At 39.4% G+C, this 17,542-nt stretch overlaps 1 protein-coding gene across 3 annotated transcripts in view; it reads right to left on the bottom strand.

The window, feature by feature from the left end:
• ARHGAP18 (Rho GTPase activating protein 18) overlaps positions 1-17,542 on the bottom strand; it is a 132,465-nt gene that overhangs the window by 11,590 nt on the left and 103,333 nt on the right. For all 3 annotated transcript variants that reach the window (XM_027086757.1, XM_027086751.1, XM_027086742.1), the window contains exons 9-12: positions 14,337-14,496; positions 11,871-11,953; positions 7,350-7,556; positions 6,138-6,278 (exon numbers count right to left, since the gene is read on the bottom strand). In XM_027086757.1, coding sequence (XP_026942558.1) covers positions 6,138-6,278; positions 7,350-7,556; positions 11,871-11,953; positions 14,337-14,496 — 591 coding nt within the window. The remainder of the gene's footprint in view (positions 1-6,137; positions 6,279-7,349; positions 7,557-11,870; positions 11,954-14,336; positions 14,497-17,542) is intronic.

Below are 17,542 nucleotides of genomic sequence, written 5' to 3'. Positions count from 1 at the left end.
GACATATAACTTTCTCAAATAAAGGCCAGATATAACACACATTTTAGAAAATTTAACAAGGACATTTTAGCAGGGTATCTTAAACTAAAATGGCATATTCCTCACTTGGAGGTGGAGATACAGAAGTCGTTTTCTGTTGTCTTGAACTGTCTGCTCTGACTATAACTGGCCTTTTGTTATCCAAATGCTTAAACTTTTGTCCAACTTACAGATTCAGAGAACATTAAAGAAGGGCCTGAAGTAACTTCCAAAATTAATAATCACTTAATTGATAATGAAATAAGTTGTGATATTTTTCTTTTAATATGGTATTTAAGTACTATAAAAAAATCAGAGAATGTCTGAAAAAGAAACAAGATTTTGTGCTTGATATTGTAATTTGATTTTCCACATGAGTCCCCAACTAGATCCAGACACTGTTTCCAGACCTAAAGCAGATGCTTGAAACTGTACCTGCGACAATGCTCTGGGTCAGAGCTGTTAAGTGAAACCAGAGATGGAATTCTAAACAGAGCTGTGACTAGACACACAACTTCGGCCACAAACGACCCAGAGTCTACACCGCACTGCTGCCAACTCCAGGATTCTTCTGGAGAATGGCAGAAGATGAGAGAAACAGATTTCTTTTCCATGTCCAAAACCCTAAAAACGTTACCAGATCATTTTGGAACTCTTAGAGAGTCTTGTAAGCTCTCTAAAGCTCAAGCTCTCGACTGTTAATTAAGGGTGTGACCAGCGGATCATCCTGAGTTAACACTGAAGCTCACCTTAGGAAGAGAGAACTTTTATTCCCTCTTCAATGAGGGCAGATGTGGTGAGCAGCCTGGCTTATTTCACGGAATCTCACAGAGCCCCACTTTGTGCTCACGCTCTCTCATAAATGTACAGCTTCCTTTTACTTTCAGAGGTAAGCTTAAATGACAGAAGAAAACTCACCCAGATCTAAGTCCACAATGGACTTGAAACCTGCATGATTCAGCAATTCATAACCAGATGCTCATCAAAGCTGCCCTAGAGCCTTTTTAGACAAGGATGCAGTCTGAGGTAATTACGGGTGAAATGATGAAAGGTCTGTGATTTCCTTAAAAATACTAAAAGGAAAAAAGGTGTGGAAGACAAGATGAAACAGGATTAAAAAAATATGAGTGATTGCTGGTGATGGGTTTATGGAGGTTCATATACTATTCTATCTTTGTGTATGTTAGAAAACTTCCATAATAAAATTAAATATATGTGCACACAAACACATATACAGCAAATGGGGGGAAAATTACCCTGACAGTTTTTATACAATACACATGTACAGGTACTGCTCTGGGAGATTCTGATTCAGTAGGTCTGGGAAGCAGCACAGGCATGGTTTTTTGCTTTTTGTTTTTTAAAATAATACCACAGAAGCCCCTATTGTATACTTCTGGTTAAACACCATTAATCTGGTCTTACTCTCATTTTATAGAAGAAACTGAGACCCGGAGAGAGAAAATGATTTGCCATTAATGTCTCGTTAATGGCAAAGCTAGGGCTATATCAAGCCAAATGACTCCTGGTGTTTGATGTCGTATGTGTACATACGTGTGTGTGTGTGTGTGTGTGTGTGTGTGTGTGTGTCTGTGTCTGTGTGTGTGTGTGTGTGTGTGTGTGTGTGTGTGTGTGTGAGAGATATCATTCCCAACTACAAGTTGAAGGCTATCAGAAAATGGTTATTTTCAAATAGTCTACAATTATGTTATTTTTCACTAAGTGTTTCCTCTTGCTGTAATTAATAGATGTCTCATTAGTACTTAAGAAATTCACACTTGTACCAAATAATTAATATGCTGCAGTCATTATAAACATTGGTCTTGTTAAGTAGATTGTGTTCCTTACAACCTGATTCAAACTATTAATTTACCTAGTCAAGCATGTCTTAATAACATGAATGCCCAATTATATATAGTTAACATTAATAGCATACAGAGGGCTTTAAAAAAATATTGCCTTGATGAATTCTCATGATCTATAATCTCTTGTCTTTCACATTTCAATCCCTAGAAAGCATGGTTTCTTCCATCAATAGTCACAGACAATGCTTTGGAGAAAGTCACAACTAACCTTTCAAATGCAAAATCTAGAGGACCTCTTATCCAAGGCTAACCTTACTCAACCTCTCCGTAGCATTTGGTACTACTGATCAAGCTCCATTACTTTATTCTTCCCCCAGGGGGCTAAGACACTACAGTCTTCAACTTTCTCTTACTTCCTATTATTTCCTGCCCTCTTCTACCAGTTCCGTTTCCATGGCCAACTACTTAAATATTGGTGTTTTTGCCTTTTTGATTTCTTACCCCATATATCCACTTGTGTAACAGGAACCAGTCTGTGCCTTCAACTACAATCTCTATGTTGGTCCCAAATGCACACCTCCAGCTCTGGCCACCCTCTGAGCTTCAGGCCCACACAGCCAACTTTCACAAAGGCATGTCAACCCCAAATGCCAAAAACTGACTATCTCATCAAAGTCTGTTCCTTTTGTTGGATGTTTTATCTTGATGATAAAATCACCCCAAGTAAAATCAGCAAGTCATTCTAGATTCCTTCTTCTTGCACATTCCTTACATCTAATCAGTTTCACCATCTCACTGATATGGGTCTTACTGGCTCACATTCAACACTTCTTTCCATTCCCATTGCTGGGCCTTAGCTCAACCCAGAACTGTTTTTAAAGCTATATATTAAACATACCTAATAATGGCAGTAATACATGTTCAATTTTATTACTATACATAAGCCCAGGATTTGGGGATGGAGTTTTTCTGTGCTCTATGGGGAAAGAGAGGATAACAGTAGAGAGACCTGGATTTAAAGTCATATAGACTTGGTTTCAAATTACAGCTCCACCACTTCCTATCTAGATAACCTTAAGTAAGTTACTTAACATTGCTGAGACTCACTTTCCTGATCTGAAAAAAAAAAATGAGACTATTTTAATAATAAACTCCAACTAAACTACTATGAATATTAAATAAAATGTTGGTAAAATGTTTAGCAGCATACCTGACCTCTGGTGAGCATTCAAAATAACGATAATTATTACCCCTTACAAATACAGCGATGAACTGTTCACTGATTTGTAACTTCTTCTTTCAACATATTACAAATATCTTCCAATGCCAATATATACACTTGTCCATTTTCATGGTATTTCATTATATAGATATGCCATAACATATTTAACTAACCACCTCTTTCCCTCTGGATTATTTCTAATTTTGGCCGGTATACAGAAAATGGCAATGCACTTAAGCATAACTATTTGCACGCTCGTCTGATTATCCCCTCTGAAGGAATATCTAAGTCCAATGAGGAGCATGGTTTTCAAGATTTTGCCACATGCCAACTGCTCTCCAGAGGGATTCTACCAGTTTATATATTCCCATCAACAATGAAATTAGCTGGCATCTCCTACCAAACCTCCTCTCTCACACTCCTCCAATGTATCCCTCACCTGCCATCGTAACAGCTGTTCTAAAATGCAAATATAATCATGTAACTGCTGGGGTCACAGCTTTCAGCAGTTCCCTGCCACATACAGAAGAGAAGCCTGGCTCCCTGCTGAGCCCCATTCCCGCCTTCCTTCTGCCCCTGCCCCTCCATGTACCTCACTGGCCAGGATGACTGAATTTTCCCTCCAAACACCCTCAGTCCTCCCCACTTAGATATCCAACACACACCTCACACTCAACAGGCCCTAGGTTGAAATTATTATCTTCCCTATCTAAGTGTCAATTCCACACATCAAAGAGTTGTTTAACAAATAAAAAACATGCCAGTTTCATTCAAATGATTTGTGGGGAGAGTCAAGAAACACAAACCAACAGGAAAAATGTGGGGACAGTGTGGGAGGGGATAGTTTATCGAAACATAGATGGCTCACGTTCCACCCAAAGGGAAGAGCTGCTCCTTGGATCCCGGCAATTGTTACCCTGCAGGAAACAGGTCCCCTACGGCAAGGGGACATGAGGATGCTCCCACCTCCAAACCGTCAAGTCAAGATGGAAGTCCAGACTTTCATGTTAAATCTTTTCGAGTTAACATTCTGGCAACTGATGGAAGCCTATGTAGAAAACTGATTAGCTGGTGACTCACCACATAAGCATAGTATTTGACATTATCTTCTACTTTCTTTGTTGTCCTGTAATTGTTTCCTGGGTACATTTTTTCTCCCTAAGAAAATGATAGCAGCTTGGAAAAAACCTCTGGCAACTGATGAAACTTTTTCAACCGAAATGACAAGGTACATGACCTCCACTGTGGGCCACCATCACCGATGGTGACCACTCTACCAGGAAGCTCCTCTGCTAGGGAGACTTAACACCTGACATGTGTTTCTCATGCCTCTGCTCTACTCTCTGGTGAAGCCCCTCTGATGCCCACTTCCTGTCTGATAGCCCAGGGTCCCCAGGTCAGGCTCCATCACACACCTCTAGCACTTCTGAGCCCAGCCCTCCTACATCCCTCTCTGGCTCCCTGTAGGGGAGCAGCAGGCCCATCTCCTCGGAAGACCTAACAGGAAGTGGGACTTCAGCACCAAGGAGGCTCTTAGTAGTATTTTGTCAGAATAATCACTGAATTTCTCAGAAGGGATCACCAAAACTCGAAGATTAAGTGACAGCTAATATATGATGAAACTGAGAGTTAAATCCAGGCTTAAATCCCAAGCCTTAAACTGACAATACAGCTTCTAACTAGTCCAGACATAATTCTCAGACCAGCTCTCCTCTATTTAACCCAAAGTACCAACTAAAGAAATCCAAGTTAATGCTATTTTTCTATAAATGACAAAATAATTTAAACGTTCCATCTTCAAAAAAAGTAACATTTTAATTTTTGTCTAAGGACTTATTATTAAAAAGGTACAGCACAAATTTTGTTTTCTTAGATACACACTGTTCCTCAGAGTATCACATTATAACAGTCTTAATTAAAAAGACAAGGATATAAAGTCACCTAAGTTAATGTGAATAATCAGGGCTACAAAAGAGGTTCACGTATTCATAATCTTTAGAGGTAATAGAACATTCTCAGTTAAACAAGAATGATATCTCAAAAATCCTTTCTAACCTGTATAGCATTTCTCAAAAAATATAAACACTATGTACAATTCCCACTTATTAAATTTTATGCTTTTAAAGATACTTTGAAATTGACCAAAAAAAGTTTAACGCCAGGAGAATGCTATTTTGTAAGAGTGAGAGCTATAAATAAATAAAGGAGAAAAAAAAATTTTGTGTGATTACTAGATCCCTAAGTAGGCCAAAGCAGAAAAATCAAAGGCTGATAATTGCATTTCCACATTATTCCACAAGATGTCAGCATGTAACTGAGGAACTTCTATGGTGGTGATGGTGGTGGAGGGGTGTCTTCACCATAAATAGAACAATAGAAACCCTTGCATTTCATGATCTTAAGTTAGAGCTTTGGTAACTCACTTCTTCTGAATGTGTTTTCATGTATATTTCATTATTGTAAACCCAGTTCTTACTATACTCTTACAGAAGTTTATGAATACTAAGAGTTAAATATCCCTTTTTTGAAATAGTTTAATTTTCTGCATTCCAACATAACTCTCTCCAAATTCTTAAGTTCCAGTTAAGACACTTTAAGGACTTACTGAAGTCTAGGAAAGATCTCAGGCACTACACCAATACTGACCTATTTGTTTATCTGGGTTAGTTTTTTTCCTCATTTTGCAGATGAGAAAATTGAAGGAAAAAAGGTCAATGGTTCACACAAGGAACTGTTTTAATTACTAAACATTACACATTTAGTGGGCAACTGGAATCTCCACAGAGTCCTCGGTGTGTTTATGTGTGGGTGGGTGTGTGCTGAGACAATCCTGTCTTGTTATCTTCCTTTGTTCCTTAACAACAGCTCACATGCTGAGTCACCAAGACCTGTGCAACTATCCGTATTCATCATTAGTACTAATAGGAGCATAGCTACCATTATTGACGCCTTTAACTTACATATAGTCCCAGAGCCTACTAAGTGTATAGAAATTCATCCTACAAAAACATTCAAAACTCTTTGTTGTATATAAGATATTAAAAACAGTACTGCAATCTGTATAACTACGTATATCTTCAAGTTTTTCTTACATCATTTGCACTCTTATCTTGCTTTTCATATTTTTCCCGGTCATAAGCCATTTTCTTCAGCAATTTCTTCATGGCTTTTTTATCTTTTCTATGATTTTCAGTGTTTTGTTTCCTCACTTGGTTGACAATAAACTTGGGAATCTATGGAGAAATGAAATTAAGTTTGGGGAGGAAAAAGAAGTAGTACCATTTTAAACTATAGAAATAATTATCTTTATTTCTTATATTTGGAGAGAAGTAAAGACTCTGTCTATTTGATAAGACTATGCCATTCATTAAATCTGTGGGAAAAAAATTCATCATATTACCTACCATGTGTACAGAGCATCCAGGTGATGATAATTACCACCCACTGTGTAAGGTTCAAAAAGAAGCTCAGGGACTTCCCTGGTGCAGTGGTTAAGAATCCGCCTGCCAATGCAGGGAACACAGGTTCGAGCCCTGGTCCGGGAAGATATCACATGCCACAGAGCAGCTAAGCCCGTGCACCACAGCTACTGAGCCTGCACCCTAGAGCCCACGAGCCACAACTAGGGAGACTGCGTGCTGCAGCTACTAAAGCCCGTGCACCTAGAGCCCGTGCTCTGCAACAAGAGAAGCCTGTGCACCACAATGAAGAGTAGCCCCTGCTCGCCACAACTAGAGAAAGCCCGCACACAGCAACGAAGACCCAACGCAGCCAAACTATTAATTAATTGATTAATTTTTAAAAAGAGGTTTGGTGAAGTTCAAGGACATAGTGACCATCTTCTACGCCAGGACTGGAGACTGCCTGAGGTGACGGGCATTAGGCACCACGAACTCAGCAGCTGGTCCCTTTAGCAGCCACCTATCTACAACCTAGCCTCCAACTAACCTATACCCTTCTAATAACCAGCTAGCCTCTCCTGTCAAAAGAGAACGAAAAACTCACCAATAAACAAGAGCTGACAGGTACCTAGCAATAATCCAGGAAAAGTAATCCTCAGAGATTCCATTAGCAAAAATAAAATATTTTAGAAGTTACCAAACTGAAACACTTAATCATGTAGGCATTTTAAAAACTGAGACTTTTAAAAGTAGACATCAATTTTTTTAACAGCATTTGAAATCACCTATATTGGTTACCTTTTTATAGAGACTTCAGAATCTAGATATAACAATAAAACAATAAAAAGACTTCAGAATCTAGATATCATCACTCATTAACAGAACTTGAAAATATATACTTACTGTCCACAGAAGTTTTTGATACTTAATCAATAAGTGCATGATATTAGCTATCCCAGCTGCCATTACAAATTCTCGCTGTTCACTGGACTTCAGACCCAATGTATGATACATGAAGAGATTCGGGGCCATGACCATTGCTACATTCATGACCGTCATCTTATTTTTCTCTTTATTGTCCACGACTCTTTGGAGAAATTCAAGCAGGGCCTGAAACAGAAATAACGCTTTGAGACCTGTGTTAGACATGAAGGTAAGAGATTAAGGCACTGCAGGGATTTTTGTTTATTAAAAAAAATAATAAGTTGTGCATAACCACAGTCAGCCAGCCACATCCAGTGGGCCTTGTCCTCAAAGCTGCTCCATTGCTTAACACACCCGGAGCTGGTGCTGTGTTTCCGCTGTGGACTATGGCCCTGGGGAATGAGGCAAGAGGACACACATCTGAGCTGGGCAGTGGGAAGAGGGATGGAGAAGCGTCAGGCCGCCTGCCTATCAAAGCCATGGAGCACTGAAAAATAGTTCAAAATATCAAACAAGTATTCACTTGCTGCAGGAAATGCTGTACTTTTATCTCTAAATATTAAAAAAAAAATCCATTAAAAAGGCTCATTCAATCTCAGTTGCGTTTGTTTTAAGGGACTCAATAGCTGGCTGGACTTGAAATCCAAAAAGAATGGAGACTGGGATGGGGAGAAGGGGAAATAGAGACAAAGAGAAGATAATTTTTTTCAAAAAAATGAATGGACGAAAAGAAGCTTTTCACCAGAACAGGCTAGTTTATGCTCAGTTTGAGGCCCCCCACTTCCCACCTCCATGGACAACACTTATGTGTCCTCTGAGCGCCCCTCCACAAAAGCCACGGCAGCTTAGATCGCCCTCCTTCTGCTAGGGCATAAAGCTTTAAGTTCTTCTTTTGCTTTCTTTCTTGAATCAATTTTGGTCCGAAACATTAACAACAATAACTGCACAGATATTCAATGATCTCTACAGGCGAGGCATTGTTTTAAGAACTTCATAGAGATCACCTCACTTAATCCTGATTGGAAATAGATGCCGTAATTGATCCCCATCATACAGATGAGAAAACAGCGTCTAAGAGAATGGATGGAACTTACCAGAGGTCACAGAGCAAGCACATGGTGGAGAAGGAATTTAATTGCCTGTCTATCTGGCTTTGTTTCTGAACTCTTAACTATTAAAAGAAGCATGTTATCATACTTAGCCTAAAACTCCTACCTGAACAAGTTCAAACAAACTATGCCAAAATGGAAAAGCAAAACGAAAACAAAAAAACTGTGTTCATCTCTCACAGGATTTCAGGGGAAAAAATATTCCTATAAGCTCTAACAACTTGATCTTGAGTCCAGTTTAGCTACTATATAGACCCTCAAAGTTTGAAACAAACTAAAGGCATAGCCTATTTAACAATGAGATTTATGTATCTAATTTCTGGTCCAGTGCTCACAAAGTTAAACTGTAATCCAAGCATAAGGTTATATAGAAACAACACCTTCTCAAATGAGGACAAAAGATTAATTGGTAAGGTTTGGAAAAAATATTTAATTTTATTCCAGAGACCAGAATAATTATTCAGGGACCAGTGTATCTCTTTCTTTACAAGCATAAATTGCAGAGATTAGGTAATAAACCACTTAAGTGTGGGGTACATAATACAATAAAGTTATTCAAAATATTACTATCAGGATATTAGAATATGTGTGTATATGTAGATATGAAACTAATAAAATGTTAACCTAGCCTTTGCTGAAAGAACTTCATCTTTGGATATATTGTCTCTTCATCTGATCTATAAGCACTGTCCTTTCTTAAAAGTATCTATCACCAGGACTTCCCTGGTGGTCCACTGGTTAAGACTCTGTGCTTCCAATGCAGGGGGCACGGGTTTGATCCCTGGTCAGGGAACTAAGATCCCACGTGCCACAAAGTGTGGCCAAAAAAAAAAAAATGTATCTATCACCAGTCTGGTGTTATATAAGTATCACTGGACCCACTCTCTGAAAACTCAGTTTGAGTCTTAGCACAGTTACTTATTAGCTATGTGTGATCTTGGGATAAACCTTTTGGCATCCCTGTTCTTTAAAGTCTTCTCATTCATAAAATGTGTACTTTTAAAAATTTTAAAGTAGTTTTAATTTAATGGGAATTTTAATGGGAATACTAATCTCCTAGCCTGCCAGGATTAAGCAAGAAAATGTATACAATGAACTTCCTAAAACTACAAAAAGGATAAACACATGCCAATAATTATATTAACATGAATTCCCCACTGATATCTTAACATTAGTCTTTGTTATTCCTCCAAGTCAAAGGATAGGTATGATCATTGGTCCAAATGCACGATAACCCAAGGTTAAAAAAAAATCTTGGTGAAGCAACTTGCCTAAAGACACCTGTTGCTCTAGACTTAAACCAGGACATGGGGTTTAACATGGTCCCTCCAAACCCTTAGATATGCTGTAGAAATAGTCTACACAAGTCATGCACATGATCCCATCCCTCCAAATGGCAACGGAAACAGTGGCAACAGGACTGGGAAAATTGAGGAAGTTCACATTAAGCTTCCTGAAATTACCTTGTGATGAAGTTTCCCTTCTCTTTTAGAGAACTAAATTTAGATGGTTTATTCTCTTATATATGGTATACTTGTTTTGGTGCTTCTGTTATTAGAAATCGTGTTTGAAACCTTCATCAGAGCTGGCTAATTAAGCTACTAAAGCTTAAGTAAATTAGTAAAATTACTTGTTTGGCATTTTCCAATTTTTTATCCCAAGAAAGTATTTTCCACCTTATTTATACAATTGTGCTCCCAGTAACCTTATATGCTAAAATTAAAACTACTTTAAAATTTTAAAAAGTACACTTTTAAACAGATTTTGTCTTAAAAGAATGTGCCTGGGACTTTAAAGGCAAAATCCAAGAACGAGTTCTAGAACCTCGCCCAACAGTAACCATATCGAAATAAGCGTTTCCTCCCACAATTATTTGAACTCATCTGAATGCAGGCATATTTTAAGTAAATCATGTCTTTCAATTTCTACCTTATATTGATCATTCACAGGGCCATCACACAGACAGGCACCTTTATGTGAAAAAGAAAAAGATGGATTAAATTCCTCTTTCTAGATAGTTGAGGCCCTGTGTCAAGGGCACGGCTGGCAAGCAGAGAACAGACTGAAAATCGGTCCCCGCTTCATCCTGGGCCAGATGTCCTTATTTCAGCCACAGTCCACACACCCATACCCAGCAGCCCTGGTCACACAGTGTTTGAATGCAACCCTTTCTGGAGTTGGCCTCTGTCTCCAAAACCAAACCAAACCAAACATAATCTGCCTTCTCAGTTATTCATTCAGTTAATCAGTGAAGCGAAAGATTATTTTCTGACTTAGTAAAGGGACTAACTAACTCTTTGGAAGTGCTCCTGCAGCAATGCAGTGTTTTTATTCCAGCAAGCCTCATCAACTGCTTCAGCCAGAAAAGTTGAGCATTAACATTCATTCCACGGGCATGGAATTCGTTCACCTAGCTTCAGTTCAGGGAGTCTTAATGAGGTACAGAAAGACATTTCCAAGATTTACCAACTGGTGGTTTTGTTTTCTTGACAGGAAATTTTTTGACATGATTTTTTTCGTTTTACATAGAAAGAACCATCGGGGGTAAATGGGCAAGGGTTTCACCCTTACCCGTATAAAAAAAATTTTTTTTAAGGCAACAACAAAACATACGGGAGATGTTCTTTCTAAATTATATTTTGAAAATTTCTTTCTCTTTTATAAAAGTGTATAATTAAACCTTTTCTAACTACTCTATAAATGGTTGCATTAAGGAAAATTAATCAATGTGGAACAATCCACTGATTATTATGAAAGCCTCTGACCATACATAGTAAATGGTATTTAATCATATGAATATCAGACCAAATCACTTTGAAATGATGGTATAAATCAGAAACTCAAGGTAATCCATTAGAGAAATAACTAGAATTTATTTGAGTTGGTCTATCTTTTGGCTAACCAAACATTTCAAAATCATCATTATAACATTTCAAACTCTACTGCTTGGAACTACAAACAAGTGTAACCTTTTTAGGTGGGCTATATTTGATGACCCTTAGGATTTTCTTTTTAAACATTCAATTTTCACCTTACTCGTATATGCTCACCAGATAAAATTTGGAAAATGCAGGAAAATAGAAAGAAGAAAAAAACAAAAGGCACCCATGTTTTTATTAACAAATGAACCTCAATCACCTGTTTTGGTAGAAGAAATGTTATAATTGAAAAAAAATCAAAAAAACGCCTAATGATACTATTAACATGACTAACCTGGTTAATAAATTAATAAAGAGTTAAAGACTTTCACCATCTGCCCTTAAAAATAGGTCTTTTCCTTATAGACAACTACTAACATCTCCACGATAACATCATTTTGTTTTGCCACAAATAATGAAAAATTACTCTGTTTAGTTCTGAGGGATATTTAACATAAATGAATCCAGCTGACCTTGAGTGTGTCTCTGTTTGCATCGGGCAGGAGGATGACAAGAAGGTTCAAAGCCTGTAGTTGTTGCTTCTTGGTTGGAAGATCTGCAGACAGATTAAATACATCTGAACGCATGTCTTTACCAAACATTTCTCTTTACTTTCTTTTTCCATTTTGTAAGAAAAAAGTTTTTTGGCATAAACATCACTGTGAAATGTGAGACACAATGCCTGAGCAGCAAGCCTTGTTGGGAGCGTGTCTGGGGGAGATCAGGAGAAGCAGCTGTTGCTATAGAGCTTTCTCTCTCTCAGAATGCTCACTTCCAACTATGAGTGTATGACGGGCAGCCTTATGTTTGCAGACACACAACAGTGCTTTGGAAATAATTTTAACTTCCGCGTGATAATTATTCCCCAGTGTAAAGACATAGGAGATCAGATCTTCTATGATATGGTGTCAGGGTGGACCCGCAACAGTGAAGTTTGTTTGGTATAATGGTGAGTTAACAAATTACGTGGTGTACATGGTAAGAGTCCATCAATTCCAGCAGGAATATGTAAAACAGAGCCTAGAACACAACAGGTGTTCAATAAATGTTTGTGGAATGAACTAGAAGACCATCCAGCAATGGAAGAGTTGAAGAGGTACATTATTTTCATTGATACGTCTTATTTTCAGTAGCCCTTACGCCATTAGGTAATACTCATGGATATCTGCAATTATTCTGGCATTTGTTTTTCAGGTATAAATTTGGTCCTTTGATCCACATCCAAGGAATATACATGCAAAATAGCACAACTTAACCATTAAAAAAAATATTTTAAACAGATGATTTCAGTCATGTTTCCCTAAAAATTCTGAATAAATGCTATGATATGAGATAACCCATGGGAAACATCTCAATAAGCCATGCTTTAAGAATAGCCTGGAACATAATGGAATAACATTCAGCCATTTAAAAAAAATGAAATCTTGCCATCTGCAACAACATGGATGAAATTTGAGTGGATTATGCTAAGTGAAATAAGATGGAGAAAGACAAATACCCTATGATCTCACTTATATGTGGAATCTAAAACAAAAACAAAGACAAAAACAAAACAGCTCATAGATACAGAGAACAGATTGGTGGAACAACCTGAATCACCATAGGTAGTGGGGATTCGGGGGGAAATGGGTGAAGGGAGTCAAAAGGTACAAACTTCCGGGTTTCCCTGGTGGCGCAGTGGTTGAGAGTCCGCCTGCCGATGCAGGGGACACGGGTTCGTGCCCCGGTCCGGGAAGATCCCACATGCCACGGAGCGGCTGGGTCCGTGAGCCATGGCCGCTGAGCCTGCGCGTCCGGAGCCTGTGCTCCGCAACGGGAGAGGCCACAGCAGTGAGAGGCCCGCATACCGCAAAAAAAAAAAAAAAAAAAAGGTACAAACTTCCAGTTATAAAATAAATAAGTCCTGGGGAAATAATGTACAGCATGGCAACTATAGTTAATAACACTATATTGCATATTTGAAAGTTACTAAGAGTAGATCTTAAAAGTTCTCATCACAAGCAAAAATTTTTCTGTAATTATGTATGGTGACAGATGTTAAGTAGACATATTATGATGATCATTTTGCAATATATACAAATATCGAATCATTACATTGTACATATGAAACTAATATAATATATGTCAATTATACCTCAATAAAAAATAAAAGAATAGCCTGGAACAGTTCTGGTTGACACTTTAGTTCAGCCTAATCATTAATAGTGCCTCCCTTTTACTCTCAAAAGTGTTCCAATTTGGAACTTAAAGTATGGTTTGGTCACTAGAATGTGGTGACAGCACTTTTCCTTTTTTGATGGTCTCTCTGACTAAAAGGTATAATTATGACAGTACAAGAACCTCATCAGCTCTCTCTGTTCACTGGAAAGGAATTGAGAACTACTCGAGACATTAATTTGGAGCTTGCCTAAGGCCACAGAATGTAAAGACATGAGAAATTTGTTGCCCCCTGACCAATGAGGCAGCCAAATGATTTGTTCCATGTTTCTGCATGACAATTTCAGAAGTTAATTTTTCAGGAAATAATCACAGACTCTGCCATATCTCCTTGTGCTTTTATGATAACTGTTAATCCACAGCTTCTCCAGTAAGTGTTGCTTTTAACACTTGGAAAGAAAAATGTATCACAGAGCTTACGGGATTCATTCTATTAAAAAAGAAGTGTGAAGTTTCCAGGTTTTAACATGAAAATATGTATATTGTATTGCTTAAAGGGCATGCAATTAATCCGTACCCAAAGAGAACATTCTATCATCTATTTACTCAGAGATGTATATTTATAAAAGAAAAGGAAAACATCATGTGGCATTTGAGTACTCGCTGACATCAGTGAGTAAATACGTCTATCCAAATTTATCTTTGCGATGCAAAGTATCATTAAAGCAATTAATATGGATGGCACCAGCACAAGGACTGCTTCAAACAGGGATAGCACTTACTCTGGACAGCCTGAAAGGCTTTGAGATATTCTACACTGAGCAGTGGCTGGGGCAGCTCCCGGATGAAGAGCTTCAGCAGGCTGGCGGCATCATGCTGCTTAACACTTTCCCAATTAAAAGTCCCTTCATAAAACTTTGCTTCCAGTTCTTGGCAAAGATTCTGAAAGGCAGAAGAGAGAGAGAAAAAAAAACTACCAGTAAGTGCATGTGTTTTTTTTTCCTTCTGAGACTGATATACTTCCCACTTTATAAGAGATTCTACTCTTTTGAAAAGACATTTGAAAATACTAAAGGCCAACACTTCTCTATTACTCAGAAAAATACTCCTCCTCCCACCCCAAGTGTACTTCACCAATGAAAATGATACCTAAGGCCCAAAATTCTGAAACTTTACACATGTTCCTGGACATGCACCAAAACTTAAGCAGTAAAGTCTGAATTAAAATATTAGTTAAAACAGCCTTTACATTTGGGGGCTTTACTTAGATACTATAACTTTTCACCAACTTTTTTTTTTTTTTTTTTTTTTTCGGTACACGGGCCTCTCACTGTTGTGGCCTCTCCCGTTGTGGAGCACAGGCTCCGGACGCGCAGGCTCAGCAGCCATGGCTCACGGGCCTAGCCGCTCTGCGGCATGTGGGATCTTCCCGGACCGGGGCACGAACCCGTGTCCCCTGCATCGGCAGGCGGACTCTCAACCACTGCGCCACCAGGGAAGCCCTTCACCAACTTTTAAAACATCATTAAGAAAACAAGTCTATGTTTTAAATTAGTTAGAAGTACGTTACGTAACAAAATACATAATCAATCTCTGGACCTAAAGCAGAAGGCCACCTCTGATTAGTCACCTCTGGGAAATGGAAAACCAAATTCTATAGCAAATGAGGCACGAAAATACATCAGTATACCTGTCTGAAATGCACAGGCTGTCAGTGACCCAACCATGCTGCTGCCAGCTGCCAAAAGCAGTTGGAGTCCTTGCAGAATTAGAAATACCTATAGTTCATTTACCTCAGGGACGCTACAAAATTTGCCAAATTATTAATAATAAATCAATTTCATTTCATAATTACTACCTTCTATATGCTTTTTCACTGTGGCATAAATCCTATTACGTTAGAAGTCCTTCCAAGTTTCTGTCACTCCCTTCTAATATTTGAAACTGTTCTCCCAAGGAACATTCTTTGTTTTTCCTGTAAGGTAAATTTATGACGCTTTCCCTTCCCAACACAATTCCATCCTCTACCCCAATTACTTTTGTAATTGGTGAAATACGAAAGGTGAACCCAGGGGCTTCCCTGGTGGCACAGTGGTTGAGAGTCCGCCTGCCGATGCAGGGGACGCGGGTTCGTGCCCCGGTCTGGGAAGATCCCACATGCCGCGGAGCGGCTGGGCCCGTGAGCCATGGCTGCTGAGCCTGCGCGTCCGGAGCCTGTGCTCCGCAACGGGAGAGGCCACAGCAGTGAGAGGCCCGCGTACCGCAAAAAAAAAAAAAAATTGAACCCAGAAATTGGGGGTAGGAGAAAAAAGGTAGAAGGAGAAAGGGATGCAAGAAGGTGCAGGGGGAGGGAGGGAAGGAAGAAAGGAAAGGAGAGAAGGCCTGAGGAAGAGGGAGCAGGGGAAATGGGGAGAGAGAAGGAAGGAGAGGGAAAAGAGGAAAGAGAAGGGAAGGGGAAGGACAGGAGGACAGAGGTGGAGGGGAGAGGGGGAGGGAGGCAGGAGAGTCCAAGAAATGTGGTGGGGAGGGGAGAGGAAAGACAACCCAAAATTTTGCACATTATCTTTAAATTATTTATAACAGACCAGCTGCTGCATCATTCAGTCTGTGACAAGAGGCTGTGTTGAAGAATTGAGCCAGATGAATCCACTTAATTGACCTTCTAAAAAAGTACATATAGTTGAACTCATCCCTCTGCCAGCTAACTGGTCAAAATGTAAAATCCGCATTATATCCACTCTTGTGTGGCAAAGTAAACATGATTATGACTCTTGTGAGTTGGCCGTCGCATTCCGCTAATGTGGGCCGTGAACAGTGACCTGAGAGGCGGTATTCTTGCTGAGATGGGTAATATGAAGTCACGTTACTGGTTTCTGAGGGACTCTTGCTCTGTAAGAGAATGTACTTCTCAACAGAACTCATCTCCCAATCACACACAATGTCCCTGATGGACTGGTGGTGAAACTGTCACAGGTATCGGCAAATGAAGTGAGACAGTGGCCACGTATCAAACTTACAAGAGCACCAAAACAGTTTCAGGGACCTCTGTGCACCAGACAGCAGACCCAGGGGACACAAGCTGAATGACATTTGTGAGCAGGGTATATATCAGGTTACTCAAATCCTATTAAACTGAGATCACTATGTAGTAAGAGGCAAGTAGGCTGAAACTGTCCGCCTAAATTGAGGAAGCTTATTGAAATCAGCAGGTGATGCAAACTGTGGAACCTATGAACAGTAATCCAGTCCTGGACGCATCACAGCCACAGTCACAGGCGAGGGGAGTGTACAACCACCAAGAGTCATTTCTTCCCGATCCAGCTCTAAAGATGTCATACACAATATATCTTCAGGAAACCAACAGAGAACATCTCTTCCCCCATCCTATTTTTTCTTGGATTTACAAATTCAGGATGACGAAATATGGGATGTGGGCAGCAATAAGTGTTACCTTTTTAGAGCTGGAGCTGAATTTGGAGGATAAGGATAAAGGAGGTTGTTAATGACTGCTAACCAAAAATTTTCCCTGGATACATTTTCCAGATAGAGCTACAATTCCAAGTATGCGGCCCCTGTACACTGCAAAACCCTGTGGAGGCGTACGAAGTATGCATCAGCTGTAGGGTAATTCTACTTGTACCACGCATTCATTGGATACTTTATTCCCTAGCACAGGAGTTGGGGAGCAGAGAAAGGAGGAAGGTACACAGCATCCATGGACAGTGGGAAGGAAATGTCATCTTGAGAGAAAAGAAAGCAGGGGAGGGAGGTAGGGGACTCCAACTGGGAAGGCTGGGAATCCCCTTGCCTCTTTCACAAGCCGGACTCAGGCTACCCTTGGACCCAGTGAGCCAAAGAACTGTAGCAGTCAGGAGAGTGGTTTAGACAGTCTCATTTTGCCAGCTCACTAAGACTGATAATGTAGGGAATGTCAAGTCTCCTACTCTGCTCACCTGGTGGAGTGTATCACCCTGCCCTTAAAAAAAAA

The sequence above is a fragment of the Aethalodelphis obliquidens genome, unplaced genomic scaffold (genome assembly GCF_003676395.1).
Source record: "Aethalodelphis obliquidens isolate GAN/ISIS:26980383/991018 unplaced genomic scaffold, ASM367639v1 scaffold3, whole genome shotgun sequence".
NCBI lineage: Eukaryota > Metazoa > Chordata > Mammalia > Artiodactyla > Delphinidae > Aethalodelphis > Aethalodelphis obliquidens.
The sequence above is the reverse complement of the archived record's forward strand: the minus strand, read 5'-3'. Positions and strand labels throughout refer to the sequence as shown.